At 43.0% G+C, this 21,124-nt stretch overlaps 1 protein-coding gene and 1 long non-coding RNA gene across 5 annotated transcripts in view; both read left to right on the top strand.

The window, feature by feature from the left end:
* The window catches only part of LOC102775091 (signal transducer and activator of transcription 5B-like), a 34,354-nt gene that overhangs the window by 4,863 nt on the left and 8,367 nt on the right, over positions 1-21,124 (top strand). The window contains exon 1 of one of the 4 annotated variants that reach the window (XM_015570552.1): positions 13,643-13,806. The exons of 2 other annotated variants lie outside the window; for them this stretch is intronic. In XM_015570552.1, the coding sequence (XP_015426038.1) occupies positions 13,782-13,806 (25 nt within the window). In that variant the 5' untranslated portion in view covers positions 13,643-13,781. Of the gene's footprint in view, positions 1-13,642; positions 13,807-19,697; positions 19,787-21,124 lie in introns of those variants that run through there. One more of the 4 variants, XM_015570551.1, reaches the window with a different exon arrangement.
* LOC107184688 lies at positions 13,815-18,127 on the top strand. Its single transcript, XR_001515581.1, has 2 exons — positions 13,815-14,077; positions 17,301-18,127. It is a non-coding gene; the product is annotated as an uncharacterized LOC107184688 (long non-coding RNA).

Genomic DNA, 21,124 nt, shown 5'->3' with positions numbered 1-21,124 from the left:
GCCAGTGGTTGTTACCCATTTGGGGATTAGAGGGTGTTTTGAGACTCCGATTAAACCATTGACTCTCTTCCCAGTAAAATACACGTACGCATGAAATTTGGCTTACACTTGAAGAGGCTCATGGACTCTAGTTGCAAGCCCCAAATATAAACAGCCAGCTCCCCATTAACACAGGTGATGGAATTAGAAAATATGGAGAAGAGAGAAATAATCCAAACGTACGGTTACAGCAAACCTCTAGTCTGATCTTGTTATCTGGGGGCTCAGGAGGGACTTATTTTCTCAGGAACTTAATAAATATCCATCTACTGGACCATTTAAGGTTCCATTGTATAGCTCTACCATAAATTAGTTAATCTGTTCATGGATATTTAGGTTGTTTCTAGTTTTGCACCTTTTAACAATTAATTTCAGAGAGGAAGGGAGAGGGAGAGAGAGACAGAAACATCAGTGATGAGAGAGAATCACTGATTGGCTGCCTCCTGCACTTCCCGCACTGGGGATCCAGCCTGCAACCCCGGCATATGCCCCCAACCGGAATCGAACCGAGATCCCCCCCAGCCCAAAGGCCGACCGACGCTCTATCCACTGAGCCAAACTGGCTAGGGCTAGCTTTGCACTTTTAAAGACAACTCCATGTGGGCATTCTTAGACTGAGTAGATTTTTTCATATTTGCCAGACCATCTCCTTAATGTAAGTTCTAGAAGTGGAGTTGCTGAGTCGTTTGCATAGATAGTGCCAGCTGCCCTCCAAAAAGGCTATCCCAGCTGATGTGCCCACCAGTAACCAGTGCCGTTTCCCCACACCCTTCATAACCGAGTGTGGACAACCTTTATATCCTCGCTAGCCTCTCATACTTGTTTGTATTTTTTGATTTCTAGCAAGGTTGGACAGTGTTCCACATGTGTATTGCCAATTTTGTTTCTTCTTTCTGATTTGCCTTTTTATATATTAGCCTGTTTTTCTATCATAAGTGCTTCCGTTTTCCCAGAGATCTGTCTTACATATGACCTCCTAGTTTCTTCTGATTTATTTTTATTTTTTTGGCTTTCAACTTTGTGTAGTATTTTTTGCAGTAAGTAAATGTGGTCTAATTTAGTAGGTTTTTGTTCTCTGATCATGCTAGTAACAAATGCCTAGAAAACCCATCCACACTCAAAGATTATTACATTTTCATTTGTATTTGCTTTTAGAATATTTTAGACTTCTATTATTTTTATTTTTTTGCATTTGTCTCTCTATTCATTGGAAATCTATTTCTGTGTAAGAAGTGTGGTGGACTTTAGCTGGTTTAGCTCAGTGGATAGAGCATTAGCCTGGGGACTGAAGGGTCCTGGGTTCGATTCTAGTCAAGGGCACATGCCCGGGTTGTGGACTCGATCCCCAGCAGGGGGCGTGCAGGAGGCAGCTGATCGATGATTCTCTCTCATCATTGATGTTTCTATCTCTCCCTCTCCCTTCCTCTCTGAAATCAATAAAAAATACATTTTAAAAAAGAAGTGAGGTGGGAATGTAGCTTTGTTTTCCTGAAAATGATAATAATCCATATTTATTGACCACTCATTGTGTGCCAAGCACTGAGATAAATATTTCATATGTATTAATAATTTTAACCTAAATCAATTACAAATGGTTAGCCAGTTATAAAAAAAATTCCACCATTTTCCATCAGTTCCCTCTTTTTTCCATATGAAAATCCATCTTTGTCATATACTAAGTCCTCATATATGTTCAGATCTGCTGCTTTTCTTTTATTTTTAAAATATATTTTAATTCATTTCAGAGAGGGAGAGAGAGGGGGGGAGAGAGAAATCAATGATGAGAGAGAATCATCGATTGGCTGCCTCCTGCACACCCCCTACTGGGGATTGAACCCACAATCCAAGCATCTGCCCTAGACTGCAATCGAACCTGGGACCCTTCAGTCCGCAGGTTGATGCTCTATCCACTGAGCAAACCAGATAAGGGAGATCTGCTTCTTTTCTATTTTGTTCCGTAGATCAGTGCTTCTGAACATACCGTATTGTCTTATTAGGCATTTTATTTGGATCATTAAATTTTTTCAGAGAATAAATCAAAGAGATAAGTAAGAATTTGCATGAACTTCCTTTGAAATATGCAGTAAGATAGGTTTTTAATATGATTCAAAATGAATTTCACATTCTTTTAATGGATGGCAGATAATCACCAGTAGTTCCCTTAACGAATCACTACACCTAGTCTTCTTAAACATGTCTTTCTATGGAGATTCTGTAATAGAATAGGAATTTTTAAAAACAATACTCTGTGCACTTTCACTCAAAATAGTGTAATTTCATACTAACATTTCAGTAAGTACAGTGACTACATAATTTATATATTTATTTATTTAAAAAAAATATATATATATATTTAGTACTCACCTGAGGATATTTTTTTTTCCATTTGCAACACAGGTATGTGCTCTTGACCTGGAATCAAACCCATGACCCTTTGGTGCGTGGGCGGATGCTCTAACCACTGAGAACACCGGCCAGGGCCTTACATTTTTTTTTAATCAATTTTTTGTTGATTATTAGAGGGGAGAAAAGAGGAAGAGAAAGAAACATCAATGTGAGAGTGGAACATCGATATGCTGCCTCCCGCACACCACCCACCAGGGATTGAGCCCACAACCCAGGCAGGTGCCCTAACCGGGAATCAAACTGGCAACCTTTCAGTGCACAGGAGGGTGCCCACCCAACTGAGTCACACCAGCTAGGGCAAAACTGCATGTATTTCTAAGTGTTAATTTTAAAAGCTTAGAATTGCTTTCAGAAACTTTTCCTTCTAAGCAAAATGTAGAAGGAAAGTTATAAATGTTACAAATAAGACATATGAACTAGAAAATTGTAAACAAGAGTTTTATAGGAAATATGTAAAATATTATAGATGAGCATTGTCCAGGACAAATGTAAATGTAATTTTATAATAGCCACCTTTAAAAAAAGTAAAAAGAAATAGGAATAAATTTTAATAATATTTTTCTTTAATCCAGTGCCTCAAAAATATTTCAACATGCAATCAATATAAAAACTATTGAGATATTTTACATTTTTTTATGCTAATTCTTCAAAATCTAGTGTGTACTTTATACTTACAACATATCTTAATTTGGATGCAAAATGTCCACCAGAAACACATGCACTGTGTTCAGATTTCATAAAAATCTCGACTTTACCAATAGATTCACGTACCCAACTTGTTCCTCCAGTAACTAAATTGAGCATCAGTTTTTCAGTTTAAGTTCATTAAAATGAAACAAAATTTAAAAATGCAGTTTCTCTGTGACACCAGCTACAATTCAAGTGCCCAGTAGCCCATGTAGCTAGTGGCTGTCATATCGGACAGTGCGGTTACAGGCTTTCTAAAGAAATAACATAAAATACAGGCTGTCTCCTACTTTTAACATCTGGCTTACAAATAACTCAAATTCAAATAGGGTGTCTTGCCCTCTGGGAACTCTTTAAGGGAACAGAAACTACGCTTCCCTGAAGAAGACGACACCCCTAAATTCCCACCAAACACCCACCCCCAAACACACAAGCATACACGGATGCGCTCCGTTTCGGAATCCGCTACTCCAAGGCGTGGCTGAAGCATCACCCACGCCCTTGGAGGCCCTTCTCTTCCCTTGGGTGTGGGACTTCTCCAGTCCGTGCTGTGTGGGAGCTGGGCTGGGAAACAGACAGGGTGGAGGGATTATCTTGTTACTAATGTTACCCCTGACGAGAAATTCTAACACCGTTTCTTCAGAAAACAAAGTTATAAAGGGTAATTAGATTTTGTAAGATTGTGGCTCAACTGAGGTTTTTGGGTTTACCTAGGAATTTTTTAAAAAAATCTTTTTGTAACTCTGAGAAAATAGTTTATGTTCCAAACAACAAGCATGCAAATGGGTTTTGGAATATGAGTTCATTTGTAAGGTGGCCAGAGAGAGGGTATGGGAGAGAGGTGGTTTTATTACAGGAGGGTGCAGGGCCCTGAGTATTGAATTTGGATGCAGCAGCTTAAATTGTCTCTTATCCTCCCTATGACCTTGCTTACAACTCTAAAACTAAACCTGTTCTGTTTTAGGTATCGTTCAACTATCAAATCACTTTTAGACAGAGTTTTTGTTATTTTGTTTTGCTTTGATGTGTGTGTGTGTGTGTGTGTGTGTGTGTGTTAGAAACAGTTTGCCTAGAAAAAAAATTGTTTTCTTTTCATCTTAGCTACTATTCATTTTTATGGTATACTTAAAGTTGGTGTTTGAAATTTGGGATCTTCTAGTTACAGATGAAATTTTCCCTTTCAAAAGAAATTCCCGCCCCCTTCCCCAGCCATGTTAGTTTAGCCCTGGGAGGCGCCTAAGGAAGGGAGTAATTTTTAGTTCTGTGTAGTTGAGGTGATGATCACCCCACCTGTGTGTGGAAGGCTGAACAGTTTCAGAAGTCCGTCTTGGTAGAGAGATTCTGGAACCTCCGGGAATACCTAAGCCCTTGGTTCTTCAGGCCTTCCTACTTATTTGATCTTAATGTTCTTTCTAGATCTCTGATTCTAGGAGGAACCTTTGAGGAAATGGATAGAACCTCTGTGTTGTTTTGCATATTGGCTGACATCTAAGCCAAATTAGTTGGCTTTTTAATGTTCAATAAAACATCCAGTAGCTTTTAATAAGGTGTGCTTTAGGAACCCCTTTATTTTAGCATGGTGCCAAAAGTAGCTTAATTATAACACTTAAAACATTTCTGGTATTCTTCATTGAATGTCATTGATTCCTCAATAAAATTGAGGATTATTTCCATAAAGGAAAATTATTTTCCCAATATAGTATCACAAGCTATTTTAGAACATTTGAAATATTTTCTTAGGTGAAAATTTAAGAGCGTATACAAAAGTTGTTATGCCCCAAGGAGCCTGGTTCTTTTGTTTTAACAATCATTATATTCATTATATGGAGTAAAAGATTGTTGTGTTGACTTCAGAAGTAGATGATGCATTTTAAAGTATTTAAAAATATTTTTAATACACTTAAAGTTTTCACTGTGGTGTATTTGTTATTTTAGTAGAATTTGACCTACATTTTATTCCGTGGGGGAAAAAGATAAACGAAACGTTTGCCAGCCACCTACCGCCTTGCGCTGTTGTGCGTGCGTTGGTGGGTAGAAACTTGAGTCCCGTTGTGAATTTCTAACTCCATGCTCTACATTTTTAGAGCCTTGTAGAGATCGAATCTGCAAACCAACTTTGAAAGATAAATGATCTGATTGTGGCAAGCATGAAAGTTATCCTCTGCATAAAACTGTGTCTGCTGGGAAAAAGCTGCACTAATGCCACAATGACGTGATCTTCACGGTGGGATCCTCGATTAGCCCCGATTTGTTTTGCACGTATTATAGCTCCATGAAGATGGCCGACGATCAGCAGGATGAACAGATGTCCCGGCTTCATAAGTTGCTTTCACGTTGTCAGGGCATTCACAGAAGCCAGCATCACCCTTGTTACTCTGATTCTGTTGGGACCCTTTGAAACTTTCCCCCAAATATCGGTTTGAATGCACAGACCTTGCTGTTTACCTATAAGATTCTATAATAGGCAAGTGGTATCCTCCCCCCCCACCCCCCCAGAAATAAAAAGAAGAAAACTAAAAACAAAATTGAGAAAATATAGTATAGGCTGTATTCATTTAAACTTTCAATTATTTTTAATAGTAGATACTAGAGCCCTAGCTGGTTTGGCTCAGTGGATAGAGCATCAACTTATGGATTGAAGAGTCACAGGTTTGATTCCGGTCAAGAGCACATACCTTGGGGGTAGGCTTGATCCCTGTCTCTAGTCAGGGCACATGCAGGAAGCAACCAATCAATGTGTCTCTCTCACATCGATGTTTCTATATATTTCTTCCCCTCCTTTCCACTCTCTAAAAATCAATGGAAAAATATCCTTGGGTCAGGATTAACTCCCCCCCCCAAATATATTAGAGTCTAAGTTTAATAAAATACATATCTGTTTTGTTCCCTGCTGTATCTTCAGTGTCCCCTTGGGAGTTTGACCGGGAGACCGGAGTTTGATCACTCGCTATGATGTGCGCTGACCACCAGGGGGCGGAGTGGAATGAAAGAAAGGTCCTGGCCAGCAGCCAGAAGGCCCCGATTAGTCCTGATTGCCGGCCAGGCCTAGGGACCCTGCCTGTGCACGAATTTCATGCACTGGACCTCTAGTCTCTGATAATAAGCTTTGGTTCATGTTGAAGATATTTTAATTCTACTTATTCCCCTTTAATCTCAACAGAGAGGATATATTCAGAGACTGCTTCAACCCTCAGAAAGGCTGAAAGCATGCCTTTCACTGTGGAAGAAAGAAAAAGAAGGGAAAGCCAATTCTCTGTTTCCTTTGAATTTCAGAGTTAAGGGTGGAAGAAATGTGAGTTCACTAGGCACCAACTGGCTTTTCCCCCCATTAGAAAAAACTTCTTTAACTAGTTGAATCATTTTTAAGTGTCATTAAGTATATTAACATTGTCATGCAACCTTCACCACCATCCATCATCATTCCCAAACTGAAACTGTACCCATTAAATGATAACTCCCACCCCCGCCCCCCAGGCCCTGGCAACCACTATTCTACTTTCTTTCTATAAAGAAAGTTGACTATTCTAGGTATCTTTTTTTTTTTTAAATATTTTATTGATTTTTTACAGAGAGGAAGGGAGAGAAATAGAGAGTTAGAAACATCGATGAGAGAGAAACATCGATCAGCTGCCTCCTGCGCATCTCCCACTGGGGATGTGCCCGCAACCCAGGTACATGCCCTTGGCCGGAATCGAACCTGGGACCTCTCAGTCCGCAGGCCGACGCTCTATCCACTGAGCCAAACCGGTTTCGGCTCTAGGTATCTTATATAAGTGGAATCATATAATATTTGTCCCTTTGTATCCGGATTTGTTTTTTGTATGACTTTTTGTTTGGAGGCTTGACAATTTTTCTTTTTCTTCTTTTTTAAAATATATTTTTATTGATTTCAGAGAGGAAGGGAGAGGGAGAAAGAGGTAGAAACATCAATGATGAGAGAGAATCATTGATCAGCTGCCTTCTACATGCCCCCTACTGGGGACTTAGCCCGCAAACTGGGCATGTGCCCTTGACCGGAATCGAACCTGGAACCCTTTAGTCTGCAGGCCGGCGGTCTATCCACCGAGCCAAACCAGCGAGGGCTTGACAATTTTTCTTACCCCTGCATTTCTAGTTTTTGCTTTGTACCTAGACCTAGCCAGTGATGCATACACAATAAGTATCCAAAGACACGTGAATTCAACAGCTTGTTGGATACCGCTAGGGGGTTAGTAAAGCTTTGAAAATGTGATTCCTAATCTGCATGTCGGTAGGCTTAGCTCCTCCAAGCCTTGCTGATAAACCTGCACCAACAGTAATATCAAAGATTAGGCTTTCTCCATGTTCCATAAAGCAAATTGTTCTCATTGTTACAGACTGATTATGAACTAGAAAATTACCGATACATTGTTGTAATTGTTTATACAGACATTAAGACAAACTCTGTATAGAGGACAGCAGCTACAAAAAGAGGTGTTGATTGCAGCTTAAGAAATTATATGTTCATACTCATCCCCCCCTCCATTTTTCTGTTTTCATTGTATTTTCCCTTCTCCTTCCCTCTCTCCTTCTTGCCCTCTCTCTTTCTCTCCCTCCCTCTCTCCTTTCCCTTTCCTTCCCTTCCACGCTGTCCCTTCCTCTCTGCCTTTCTTCCCTTTTTCCTCCCGCCTTTCCGCCCTTCCTTCCTTTTCTCTTTCTCTGTCATTTTCATTTTTCTGAGTAGTTGCTACAGAGACAAACTCACCCTATTGTCCAAATATAAATGACATGTAATAGCTTTCTATCGGTCTGCCTGGAGGGAGAGGGGAAAAGAAAGTAATAAAACTAAAGAGGAAATGTCCTTAATTTGTTTCTGAAGGATAGAAATTAACTTGCTGAGGAAAAAAGAAATGTAATGGGAGCTCCGATTGGTAAGAAACAGAGAAAGAGCCAGGGAGCGTGGAGGGAGCAGGATCCCCGCCCCGCCCGTGGGCGGCTGTAGAGCCTCTACACTGCTTTCCTTAACCCCGTGTTCGCAGCCCGGAGAGTGGAGGGTCCGCAGCTAGACTCAGCCTTAAGAGTTTGGGCCAAAGCCACGAGCATAGGAGAGGTAATATTTTACATTCAACGTTTATGACGTCTACAACCGCAGGTGTTAGCACGCCCGAGACAGAATTGACGACGAAAAGCATCACCCCGTGCCAGATCTGACTCCGCTTGGAGAGGCGGTGGAAATGGCTGTGGAGGCATTCCCTAACGGCAGTACCCTGGGATTTCTGTGACTTTTCAAGGTGCTAGGAGTCTCCCCTGGTCCTTCCTGTTTAAATGTGAATGGACATCGATGGCCCTCGTTGTCCCGCCCCCAGGCCTCCTGCGTTTAGATGGCCAACATTTGGGAAGTCTGCCGGTCACAAAGAGATGCTGGCTTTTTCCATTCCTTGTCACAGGGCCAGTTCAGTATGCTTTCCTTGGCACTTGGTTTGGTTTTCTTCACAGCAGCAGCTGCTAATGAGGGACAGCTTTTGAGCGAGCAGCTTGTCATTTTTGGCAGGGGTAGGGGCCATCCATAACCATTCAAGACTCTGTTTTCCTTTGCTAAATTTACTCTACTACATGGAAGTACGTCTGCAGCAAAAAATAGTCTGCAGTCACTCGGGCCCGGTGGTATGTACTGAAACACCTTCCCGAGTTGGCATTCGATCCTGCCGTTGGAGAACTCTCAGGAGATAAGGAACAGGTTCCGCGTCTATCAGGCCAGCCACCCTCCCAGCGGGAATCTGCATTCTGGATGTCGAACGTTACCCTCCTGTTTTGGCGCAGCAATCGGCCTTTCCGGATTGCGGATTGCGCTTGGTAGACCGCCTGGTAACCGTCGGTGGGCTGTTGGTAAACACTGCCCCTTACGTTGATGCTCTGCCGCTTTTCTGAGGCATCATTAAAAGACGCGGTTTCGTCCGCATAAGGAAGAAGCTGTCTTTGGAATTTCTGCTCGCGTTGGCATCATCCCATTTCATGTAATTCTCCTCTTTGAAATTGCCACAGCAAGGCGTTAGCGCTGCTCTACGAACTTGTCACGATATTTATGGAATGGTACGGCTTGCAATTATACTTGCCGTGATTAGCACCGACGATGAGTCAAAACCTCCGTCACATTTTCTATCAAGTGTGATTCAGTCCCATTATTCCTGTAATAAGGACTCGAGTTAATGGCCTCCACAGTGGTAAAAATAACATCTTGAAGGAAATAACTGACCTACCAGCCATTTCAGCTATTTCCCCCAATTTAGGTTCTTTGGTAACTCGGAGGTCTACCAACGTCGTATTTAACACGCAATTATTGAACATCTCCCGTGCGCTAAGTATTGTGTTGAAGGAATCAAAATGGTTCCTGCCCTGGGATAAGTTACAATGTAGTTAAGCAACAGGTAACTCAGTACAATGCCGAGTGTACCACATTCTCACTCTAGAGAGAGAAAGCAATCCATCTTTATTTATTTATTTTTTAAAAATATATTTTTTTATTAATTTCAGAGAGGAAGGGAGAGGGAGAGATAGAAACATCAACGAAGAGAGAGAATCATTGATCGGCTGCCTCCTGCACACCCCACACTGGGGATCCAACCCACAACGCAGGCATGAGCCCTGACCAGGAATAAAACTATGACCTCCAGGTTCATAGGTCCACACTCAACCACTGAGCCATGCCAGCCAGGCAAGCATTCCATCTTTTAAAACTGGGATGATCAACCTTGGCTAGTGTGACTCAGTTGGTTGGGCGCTGTCCCCTGCACCGAAAGGTTGCCGGTTTGATTCCAAGTTACAATGTAGTTAAGCAACAGGTAACTCAGAGTTGCTTTAGTTCTCATGCCGAGTGTACCACATTCTCACTCTAGAGAGAGAAAGCAATCCTAAATCTCCAGATGAGGAATCATGCCACCCCCACTCACAATTCTTGTCATTCAGGTGGGGTGATTCCAGGGGTGGACATGGGATGCAGGCCTGGCTAATCAGAGCATCCCTCGCTGTGGCCACAGAACACAAGGAGTTGTGAGAGGAGGTTTTTGCCACCTTGTGGGAGCTCTAACTGAGAATGCAGCCAAAAAGACACAGGAGCCCAGCCAGTTGGTTGGGCGCTGTCCCCTGCACCGAAAGGTTGCCGGTTTGATTCCCAGTCAGGGCACATGCCCAGGTTGCAGGCTTCATCCCGGTAGGGGATGTGCAGGAGGCAGCCAATCGATGTTTCACTCTCACATCGATGTTTCTCTCTCTAAAAATCAATTAAATGTAATAAAAAATTAAAACTGGGGTGATCAAATGATAAAAGTCATAGGATATGGTATTGGTTGATTCCTTTTTTAGCTAAAGGTGCTAAAGATTGTATGAGGCACCTTTCATCTAATATATAAAGAGCCAGTGACCGTAACATCATAACGACTGGAACAACCGATCGAACAATCCCTATGAGGTGCATTGACCACCTCTCGGTCCCCCCCCCCCCAGCCTGCAGGCTAAGATCGATCACCAGGCCAACGGGGAACCACGGGAATGGGGGTAGGTGGCAGGGGTGGGTGGCAGCTGGGCGGGACTGGGGACTGGCGAGCAGGCACCTCTTGGTCCCTCCTCCCTGCCTGCAGGCTACGATAGATCCCCAAGCCAGCGGGAACCGCAGGTGGGTGGAGGTGGCAGGGCAGGACTAGGGACTGGCAAGCGGGTGGAAGATGGCCCTGATGGCAGGCTAGGCCTAGAGACCCTATCTGCACACGATTTTGTGCGCTGGGCCTCTAGTAGAAGTATAAACTTCCTACGTTCCTTGTTCCAAATGTCCCCTGTTAAATTCAGAAGAGTAAATACTTCTTAGTGGCATGGCTTGGTGAACCCAGATGATCTAACATTCAGCCAGTTATACAATGTACACTGTAAACAGTAATGTGGTTACTTATATGTTTATCATGTTAATATTCATTATCACAGGAATTTATCGTTTACACCTGGTCTGTAACTTCATCTGCATACCAGCCTTAAGTAAGTTGACGTTTAATTATTGGCATAAGGTGAACAGTTATCCAGATGACAGCTGACTTCAGTATCCTTTACTATCCTAACTTACCCGCCTGGATATTTCACAGACTGTTTTCTCATTTTTATAAGTGATTATTGTCGCCATAATGAGAAAACCGGAGATTAAGATGGTCCCTCCTAAATCTTGGGGGTGGATTATAACCTATCTAATGGAAAACTAGTGAGGGACTTGGGAACAAATGTAACAAGTATAACCAGCCACTCTGCTTCTTATAGGAAGTGTCACAATGTTCTAGGTTTTGGCCTCATTGGAAAGTTACCCACCCCCAGAACTGTTCCCATGGTTCTCCTCTCACTCCCTTTGACAATCCAACACTTTTAGCTGATTTCTGATTGGTTTAGGGGAGTGAAGCTGAGCCACCAAACCCCAAACATGGCTTCTTCTGGTTGCCTGAAGGTTTGTCATCTAGATGTTCTCACCATCCCATACAAAGCATTTTTGGCATGTCAAATAATTTATTTTTTTTTTTTTTGGTATCTGTGAGTTGTACTTTGTGTTAATTCACTTTGTAGCTTTTATCTTAAAGTGGTCTTAAACCACAGGTATCCTTGTGAGGAAAATCTCACGTGGATGGGTGAGAGGTTTTAATAAGTACGGGGTCTGAGAGGAGGCGCCCTGCAGGTGGACAGCCTAGGCACTGATCCCAGCTCCTGCGCTTTGTTGCTGCAGGACTTGGGGCACATTTCCTCCCCCTTCAGCCTGTTTCCTCATCTGTAGAATGAGAGCGATAATCGTGCTGCCGTATAGGTTTTTCATGAGGGTGCATGTAAAGGGCATATGACACAGGAGGAGCTCCTTAAATGTTATTACTACTGTTACTAAGTATTACCATTACTACTCATACTCTCTTTTTCTCCTTTCTGTGCGAGTTCCTTTGCTGTTATTTAAGGTTTGATGATTAAGTGCAGGAAAGGCTTGGAAATGTAATAGTTTATTTTGTTTCCAACATGAAACCTGTTTCTAATGTTGGTAGCAATCGTTCATTTAACACGTTTAACAAAACTAACAAGTTTTTCCTTGAACCCCAGACTGTGTTCCTTTTGAAGGTCTCAGAGGGGGTTACATACCCCCCATCATCAAAGCCTAGAATCTTTAGAACATAAGCTTGTCTCACAAAAAGCTTGGTGTCTCTGTTGCCACCACAACCTGAAACTAGGGGGTTAGAAACCACAGAGAGCCTACCACATGCTGGAGGGGCCTGGAAGGGCCCGTCACAGTTTCTTGTAAGTTGTATGTAGACAGCTAAGCCAGGAACCAGTCTAGCTGAGAAAACTTAAAAAGTCTTCTTTTTTTTTCCTGCCTCTTTATCTTTCTGTTCAAAAGGATCTAAATTGTTGCCTCTAGGAAGATTGAATGCATAGATGAGCTCTTAAAGAAGTCTACGCGAGAATGTGCCGTTTCTTTGAGGGTGAGCGGGTGTTCGATATCATTTTTTTTAAATATATGTTTTTAATTGACTTCAGAGAGGAAGGGAGAGGGAGAGAGAGAGAAACATTAGTGATGAGAGAGAATCATTAGTCGCCTGCCTCCTGCACACCCCCTACTGGGGACCGAGCCCACAACCGGGGCCTGTGCCCTGACCCGGAATCAAATCGTGACCTCCTCCTAGTTCATAGGTGGATGCTCAACCGCTGAGCGGATTCAACACGGCCGGGTTCTCTATTACTCCATAGCTATTTGGGGTTCCTGTCTAAAGAGGATTTAAAATCATAGTTTCTGTCCTCTTCCTCTTTTTGTTCATAGTTGTACAGTCTTTTCTCCATGCCTAACCTAGGAAACTATATAGTCCTCGTTTATCTGCTTGTCAGCATTGAACCGGCCAGTGCCCTATTGTGTTGGACAACGATCGGACTTTAGTTTGAGAAGAGGAAAGCTAAAGGTTTATTTTCAGCCGAGACCGGTTTGGCTCAGTGGCTAGAGCGTTGGCCTGCGGACTGAGGGGTCCCAGGTTCGATTCCGGTCAAGGGCATGTACCTTGGTTGCGGGCACATCCCCAGTAGGAGATGTACAGGGGGCAGCTGGTTGATGTTTCTCTCTCATCGATGTTTCTAACTCTCTCTCTCTCCCCCTTCCTCTCTGTAAAAAATCAATAAAATATATATTTTTTTAAAAATTTATTTTCATATCAATCCACTAGGGACCTCACATGTTGTCCACATTTATTACGGCCCCCAAATCACTCTATTCTTAGGCGGCGACTTGTGGAACGTTCGTGTAAATCTAGTCCCATCCTTCTCCTCGCGTGTGAGTCCGCGTTCAGCCTGGTGGTTTCTGACGGCCCCACTGCTGTTTAAAAGGCCTGGCCCCATGTGACCGTATTGTCTTCAGCGTAGTCACGTGAGGCACTTTACGGTTCTGGGTCTCACATTTGGTTTGTTTTTCTTTGGAGCTTTACTGGAAACCAAACACGATTGCGTACAAGCTGCAGAAGCAGGAGGGGAAGTTGGCAAGAATCAACTGCTTTCTGTTTGGTCTGTCTGAGGCAGCTGACCTTTTGGAAGGAAATCGCTGCTCTTTGCTTCTTCCTGTAACAGCGCAGCCTGTGAGAGAGCATCGCGCAGAAGCCGTTATCCTGGCTGATGGCTCGGGCGACAGCGCCGTTCGGGTAGCGATGGGCGTTCTTCCGCGCACCTGCTGTATGTTGTAGGGACGGCCACTCGCGTTCGTGGTGCTAAGCTAGCTGTGTGTCGCTATCCCAGGAGACACGGAGCCCGAGAGAATCTGTTTCTAGAAAAAGTAGTTTGTTTTAGCAAAAGCAGCTGTATTTTCTTGCCAAGTGCCCGTGTCAATGCTGTGGTAAAAGTTACCTTGTGCGCAGGTTTAATTCTTCTGATGTCATTATTATTTCTTACACTGGGTAGCCTTTTTGTCACCAAGAGGCGGAACACGTTGACTTTCTAAGACATGGTGAGCCCTTATCTAAATGTCATTTCATCTCAGAATTAGAATTAGCTGCTTGCCACCTGCTGCCCCATCGTTGGACCCGCGTTTCTGCAGGACGTGTTTGATTTGAACACAGTGGGCATCGTCCTCCACACATTGGCATTATCCTCAGAAAGCTCCCGTCAGTCGGACTTCGCAAATGGAGCATCATCCAGTGAGCAAACAAAGGAACTAGCTGATGAGGCATTTCTCTCTTAACAGACACGATTTTAGTTTTCCATTTATTTTAACCAAAACATGGTTAGGTTCACTTTCTATTTTGTTGTGTGTGCACGTGCGTTTTTTTGGTTTTGTTTTAAAGGATTTACATTCAAATAACGGTCTGTTAGCAAGAATGAAGTAGATTCTGACTATGGTAAATACAGAGCATGAAGCTACCTGAAAGGGGGTGGGGGAAAAAGAGGAAATGCTACCTGCTTCTGCGTCAGTTTGGGTTCGGTGGGTCGTGTCCTGTTTCAGTGTCCTTCGGTCTCTCTCCCAGGTGTGCTGTTGGGTGAGCGCTGGCGTGGATGCACATAAAAGTGTAAAGCATGACCTAGGGGGAATGATCTCGGGGCTGCCTTTCTGTTCTTGGGAACTGGCCTGAGCTGTTCAGCCTTCCTGAGACACTGAGGGGTCCGGGAGGGAATGCAGACCTTGCTGTGGCTGTAAGTGCAGGTTCTGGGCACAAAGTTGATGTCCACAAAACAGGATCGAGCCCCCCAGTTCCATTGGCCATTTTGAGTAGGAGCCAATTTAGGAACCACTGGCTAAGGCCTTCTGGGATCTGGTCTTGTAACTCTAGCCCTCTGGAGGCCTTGAATTATTACCCTTAAACTGTCAAGGACCTGCTCGTATGCCAGTTGTGTTCAGGTGTGTCATTAGGGGTAAGGGGAATGTCGTTTTGAAAAAGGAGTTTTTAGAGAGAGTGGAAGGGAGGGGAAGAGACAGAGAGAGAAACATGGATGTGAGAGAGACACATCTGTTGGTTGGCTCCCCCACGCGCCCCGTCGGGGGCGGGGATCAAGCCTGCAACCGAGGTAGGTGCCCTGGATCGGAACCAAACCCGAGACCCTGCAGTCTGCCGGCCGATGCTCTAAACACTGAGCACACCCAGCCAGGGCACAGCAAATGTTTTCAGTTGCCTGGAAAGTGGTAGTGATGTCGTTTCTTCCCAAATGGGTTTTCAAGTTGCTAAATGGATTTCAACACAGAGAGAAAGAGAACGCCTCAAGCTGCGGGCCACTGTGGCAGGACGGGCCCGGCCTGCAGGACAGCAGCCTCCCGCCGGCTGCACAGAGTCTGAGAAGCCTGGTGTGTGTACCGCCAGGGGTCATTTCCAGGCGAGAGCACGCCTCTACTCTAATTGCTTTTTGTTTTTCCCCTTAGATTTTGAAAAAAATTTAAAATTACTGAAAAATTGAAAGAATAGGACAACATATACTCATGTACACTTTGCCTAGATTGACCAATTGTTAACAGTTGTTACATTTAGGTAACACCTCTCTCTCCCTCTCCCCTTTGAAAGTAAGTCGCAGACATCATGACTTTACCCTTAAATACTTGAGTATGTATCGACCAAGAACAAGGTCATTCTATATAAAACTCAATGCCATTATCACTCTCAAGAACTGTAACATTGATAAATAATATCCAATATATAGGCCATGTTAAAGTGTAATTAAGCCCAACTGGTGTGGCTCAGTGGTTGCGTGTTGATCTATGAACCAGGAGGTCACAGTTCAATTCCCGGTCAGGGCGCATGCCCAGGTTGTAGCTCAATCCCCAGTAGAGGCATGCAGGAGGCAGCTGATCAGTAATTCTCTCTCATCATTGATGTTTCTATCTCTCTCTCCTTCTCCCTTCCTCTCTGAAATCAATAAGAATGTATTTTTTTTAAATGTAATTAAAATTTTTAATTGTCCCAGTAATGTCTTTTAGAGCTGTGGTGTGGGTTTTTTTTTTTTTTAACTATGTTCTAGGTAGTTATCATGTTTTTTTAGTCTCCTTTAATCTAGAACAGTTCCACATTTTTCTGTCTTTCATAAGAGTCTCACAATTTGTATTTGTCTGATTTATTCATGAGTAGAGGCGAAACATTTAGTGTGTGTGTTCTTTTCAGTGCCTCACATCTGGAGGCATAAAATGTCCGTTTGTCCCATGATCGGGGATGTCTGATTACTTGGTTAAGGTGTTGTCCACCAGCTTTTTCCACTGAATACATACCCTTTCCCCTCTGTGAATAATAAGTAATATGTGAGGCAATACTTTGACACTGTGTGACTGTCCTGTTCGCCAACAAGTATCACCTAATCGTTTTAGCAGCTACGATGATCCTTGTCTGAGTCCACTCTCTTTATTTATGGGATCGTGTGTGCTGGGCCAAGTTATATTTAGGTGACAGTTTTAAATATACGCTAGCCCACTGATTAAGACTTGGTCTTTATATTTAGCAAATAGCTGCCCTCCCTCCTCCTTCAGGCCTCCCTTCCCCATTCTACCTCCTCCCCCTTTTCTCTTCTTCCCAAAATAATATGTAATCATTTGGCTGTGACGTAAAGATTTATGACTGATTGTCTTCCCAGAATATTATCATCTCTATTGTTGCCTGGGCAAATTTTTCCTTGTTTATGTTTTTTGCAAGCCAAATACTTTTATTCTTTCTGTTCTCGTCCCATCTGTTTAATAATCTGATTTTGTTAGAGAACTGCCTTCCTGATTGCTTATAAAGTAGTGTTTAGAAAAAAAAAAATTTAAAGAGCAGATGGCTCTGGTATTGACCTACTTCTACATGGGAAAGTTTTACTATAACCTTCTTACTTGATGTTAGGCCAGTTTTAATATGAACAAGGCCTTAATCCTTTATTACTACTATTCAATATTTTTTTGTCCCTCCAGGTTCCTACTACTGGGTAACCATCACCACTGAATGCATGCAATCATTGATATTGACACAGCCAGGGAACTTGCTGTTTATAGTGTTTCCAAAGTCCTTTCGTCTTTAAATGGCGCTGATCTGATGAACAGTTTTGAATCCGGGTTCCTTGCCTTATACTTTTCAGATTAGAAGCAATGTTTATGCACCTTCTGTTTCATCTGCCAACGGGCCCAAGCCTTTGCCCAAATCAGAGCTTCGCAACGTTAGGTCTCTTATTCTAATCTCTTATTCTTTTTCTTTCTTTAAATTATGAAATATGGCAACATACAGAAAAGTACATGAAATAACATGACCAACCACCACAAGTCCTCAAGACAAAGGGAGCATGGTAGAGGGGGAGCGGGACAGCCTCGCGGGCCAGACTGCCCATATGTTGGCGCCCCGCAAAAGTACGGGATCTGGAGCAAATATGTCACCTCCAGAAGAAACCTGTCCCCATTGAAAGTCACTCCCTGTTACCTCAGCCCTTGGCAACCACCGATCTGCGGTGTCCCTGTGAGCTTTCCTATTCTGGACATTTCATATAAATGGAATTAATAATATGTGGCCTTTTACGTCGGGCTTCTTTCGCTTAGCGTAATGTTTTCAAAGTTCATCCATGTTGTAGTTTGTCAGTACTTTATTCCTTCAGACATAAGAATAATATTCCATTTAATCTGTTTTATGTTTCCATTCATATTCATATTACTCCTTCTTCTGTTGATGGACCTTTCGGTTATTTCTAGTTTTTGGCTATTATGAATGCCGCTGCTATGAACATCTGTGCACAAGTTTTTGCAGACATGTTTGCAGTTCTCTTAGGCATATATCTGGGAGTGGAACCGCTGGGTCCTATGGAAATTCCTTGTTTAACCTTTTGAAGAATTGCCAGCTTGCTTTCCAAAGTTGCACCATTTTACAATCCTGTTTAATTTGCTGACTCTCAGTTCTCTCACTTATGAAGTGGGGATTATAATAGTGCCGACCTCCTAGGGTTTTGTGAGGATTAAATGAGTAGGTTCAGAGAAGCGCTTACAGTAATAAATCATACAGTAGGTGTTCTGTGAGTGGTAAATCTGATGGTGGGTAATAACACTAATAAATGTTACTTTAATTCATTTTTCAATCTTATTTCTAAAATTACTTTTATTTATTGGATGAATTAAAATATTTGTTGCTAATAATTCATACTTTCATTAGTAGGAGCCAGATTGTCCTTGGAAAGAACAGGATTTTTAAATTATTTTTTTGGAGTTTAGTAACAGCAGGTCATTTCATGCAACATTGTCTCATTATAACGTTGAGGTGAGATCCCATAGAAACGTAGCTCTTGTTGACATCATTAGCCGGTGGTAAAATTGGTTTCATTATACATCGTTTTGCTTAAAGTTGCAGAACCTATCGGTGACATTAAGTGAGGACCTACTGTACTTAGGGCAGTCTTGCTCTTGGGACACCACCCGTCACAATCTTACCCTCTCATTCGGAGGTGAGCCGGTAACAGTCCTCCCAGTGCCTTCCCCTGCTTAGGTGACTTAGCCATTGTGTCTAGAACTTGAACCTTATGTGGGATGGTGGTTGTGGTGGGATGGAGGACAGGAAATATAAAATGCTTTATTTATTATTTTATCCTCACCTGAGGCTATTTTTTTCCATTGCTGTTCAGAAAGAGTAGAAGGAAGGGAGACAGAGATAGAGAGAAAAACATTGATGGGAGAGCGATAAGTCAACCCTTCACCTCCTGCTTGCGCCAACACAAGGGGGGTGGGGTGGGATGGGGTGTGTGTGGTAGCGGCAGGGAGCAAACCCGTGCTTGCGCCAACACTAACCACTGAGAACACTGGCCAGTGATAGAAAATGCTTTAAATTATACCCATGGCCCTGGCCCGTGTGGCTCAGTTCCTTGAGCGTTGTCCTATGCATCAAAAGGTCGCCGGTTTGATTTCCATTCAAGGCACATGCCCAAGTTTATGGGTTCGACTCCTGGTTGAGTGTGTGAGGAAGGCAGGCAATCAATGTCTGTCTGTCTGTCTCTCTTTCTTTCTCTCTCTCTCTCTCTCTAATTTTTAAAAACAGGTTAAGAACATAAATTAGACACATCAATCCAGCAGACCAGATCCCTGCACACATTTTATGCCTCCCACTCCCATCCCAAGCTAGAATTCAGTCACGCAGTTCGCCCATTTGCATTGGGACCCTTCTGTCATGTGCTCCCCACAGCTCTTAGCCCAGAGCTTAGCTCTGGCATGACTTTGGCCACAGTGTTCCAGAAGAATTCAGAGATCGTGATATTTTTCTTTACAAAGTTTTATATTGTATTTTTAAAAGGGAAAGCGTCTAATAAAAAGGTATTTATTCTTGAGACAAAATTATCCTTAAGTCCCAGCCACGCATATAATTTATTTGTCAGTGGGCATTTACTTTTATGGTTTTCAGTCAGCGTGTATCATTATGAGCCATTAAACTTTGAAACCGTTTTTTTAACGATGGCCTGAGGGTCCGCGCTACTTGACACTCCTGAGTCACATGCAGAACCATAACGTCAATGTAAACAGCTTACACTTTCACAACATTCTGCATCCCACACTGTGGCGGTTTGTTTGGAGCGCTTATGGACACCACGGGCAACCAAGCAACACTCACATAGTTCTCGTCTTCGGCTAAAAATAAGATTGTGAATCCATTTCCCAGTCTTTAGAGAAGCCCCTGTGATGATTTACCAAAGACACAAACCACTTCCCTTGTCAGAACATCACGCATTGAAGAGGGAGCTGCCGGTAAGTAAGCAGAAGAGAGAGCGTATTGAGGCCAGGGGGGCAGGACGGGCGAGGAAGGGCAGAAACTCGCTGGGCGGGCGCAGGTGTCGCCTGGGAACAGGTGGGGAGAGTGTCGACACGCATGCAGAAAAGCACTAATGCTTGGAGTCGAGGCTTTATTGATGCGATTGGGGAAAGTGGTGGTATTTTTTTCTCCCTCAACCACATATTTTAAATTGTTACACAATAATCTCAGTTAGTCATCCCATATTCCATGTAATTTTTAGTTAAAAAGTAAAAATGATTCTGTGTTATTTCGTGCATTTTTATTTTACATTTTTTACTACTCATAGGCAAAACCTACTTTCTCGATCAAAGCATTTTCGTGTCGAGGAATTAAAGTACATTGTATTTATCAGAATAAGGTGGTTGCCACGTTATATTCTCCAGCTGTTATTCTTCAAGTGTCATTTTAGAAAATAACTATCATATTTAGAGCCATAAAAATACTCGGACAAATGCTAACAGCTCAGCATCCCACTATTTGATAAAAACTAAGAACTAATATAAAACACAGGATAAGCCCTCGTTTGGTTAGCGCATCGGACCTGAAAGGTGGCAGGTTTGATTCCATCAAGGGCATGTACCTCGGTTGCAGGCTCGATCCCCTGCCCCGGTGGGGCACGTGCAGGAGGCAACCAATTGATGTGTCTCTTTCACATCAATGTTTCACTCTCTCTGTCTCTTACCCGCCCTTCCAACTCTTTCTAAAAATCAATGGAAAAAATATCCTTGGGTGAGGATACAACAACAACAAACCCACCAAAAACCCCCACAGACAAAATAAATAGTGTGACGTCTATATAGTACCCCTACATATGTGGCATATCACCATGGTCTTTCCTAAAACAATAATGGGCCCTGACCCAGTGAGCTCAGTGGTTAGAGCATCAACCCCTGCACCAAAGGGCACATATCTCAGTTGCATGCTCAATCCCCGGTCCCGGTTGGGCCTGTGCGGGAGACAACCCATTGATGTATCTCCCTCACATCGATATTTATCTCGATATTTCTCTCCCTCCCTTCCTTCCCCTCTGGTTCTCAGCCTTCTGGCCCTTTAAATACAGTTCCTCACGTTGTGACCCAGCCATAAAGTTATTTTCGTTGCTACTTCATAACTGTAATGTTGCTACTGTTATGAATCGTCATGTAAATATCTGATAGGCAGCATGGTCTTAGGCGAGCGACCCTTGTGAAAGGGTCATTCGACTGCCAAAGGGGTTGTGATCCACAGGTTGAGAACCACTGGTTTAGAAGGAAGTTGGTTATAGCTGCCCTCCTCCAACTTTTATTGACTAG

The sequence above is a fragment of the Myotis davidii genome, unplaced genomic scaffold, assembly GCF_000327345.1.
Source record: "Myotis davidii unplaced genomic scaffold, ASM32734v1 scaffold1527, whole genome shotgun sequence".
In the NCBI taxonomy this organism is placed as follows: domain Eukaryota; kingdom Metazoa; phylum Chordata; class Mammalia; order Chiroptera; family Vespertilionidae; genus Myotis; species Myotis davidii.
Note: the sequence above shows the minus strand (reverse complement) of the source record. Positions and strands in the feature narration are given on the sequence as shown.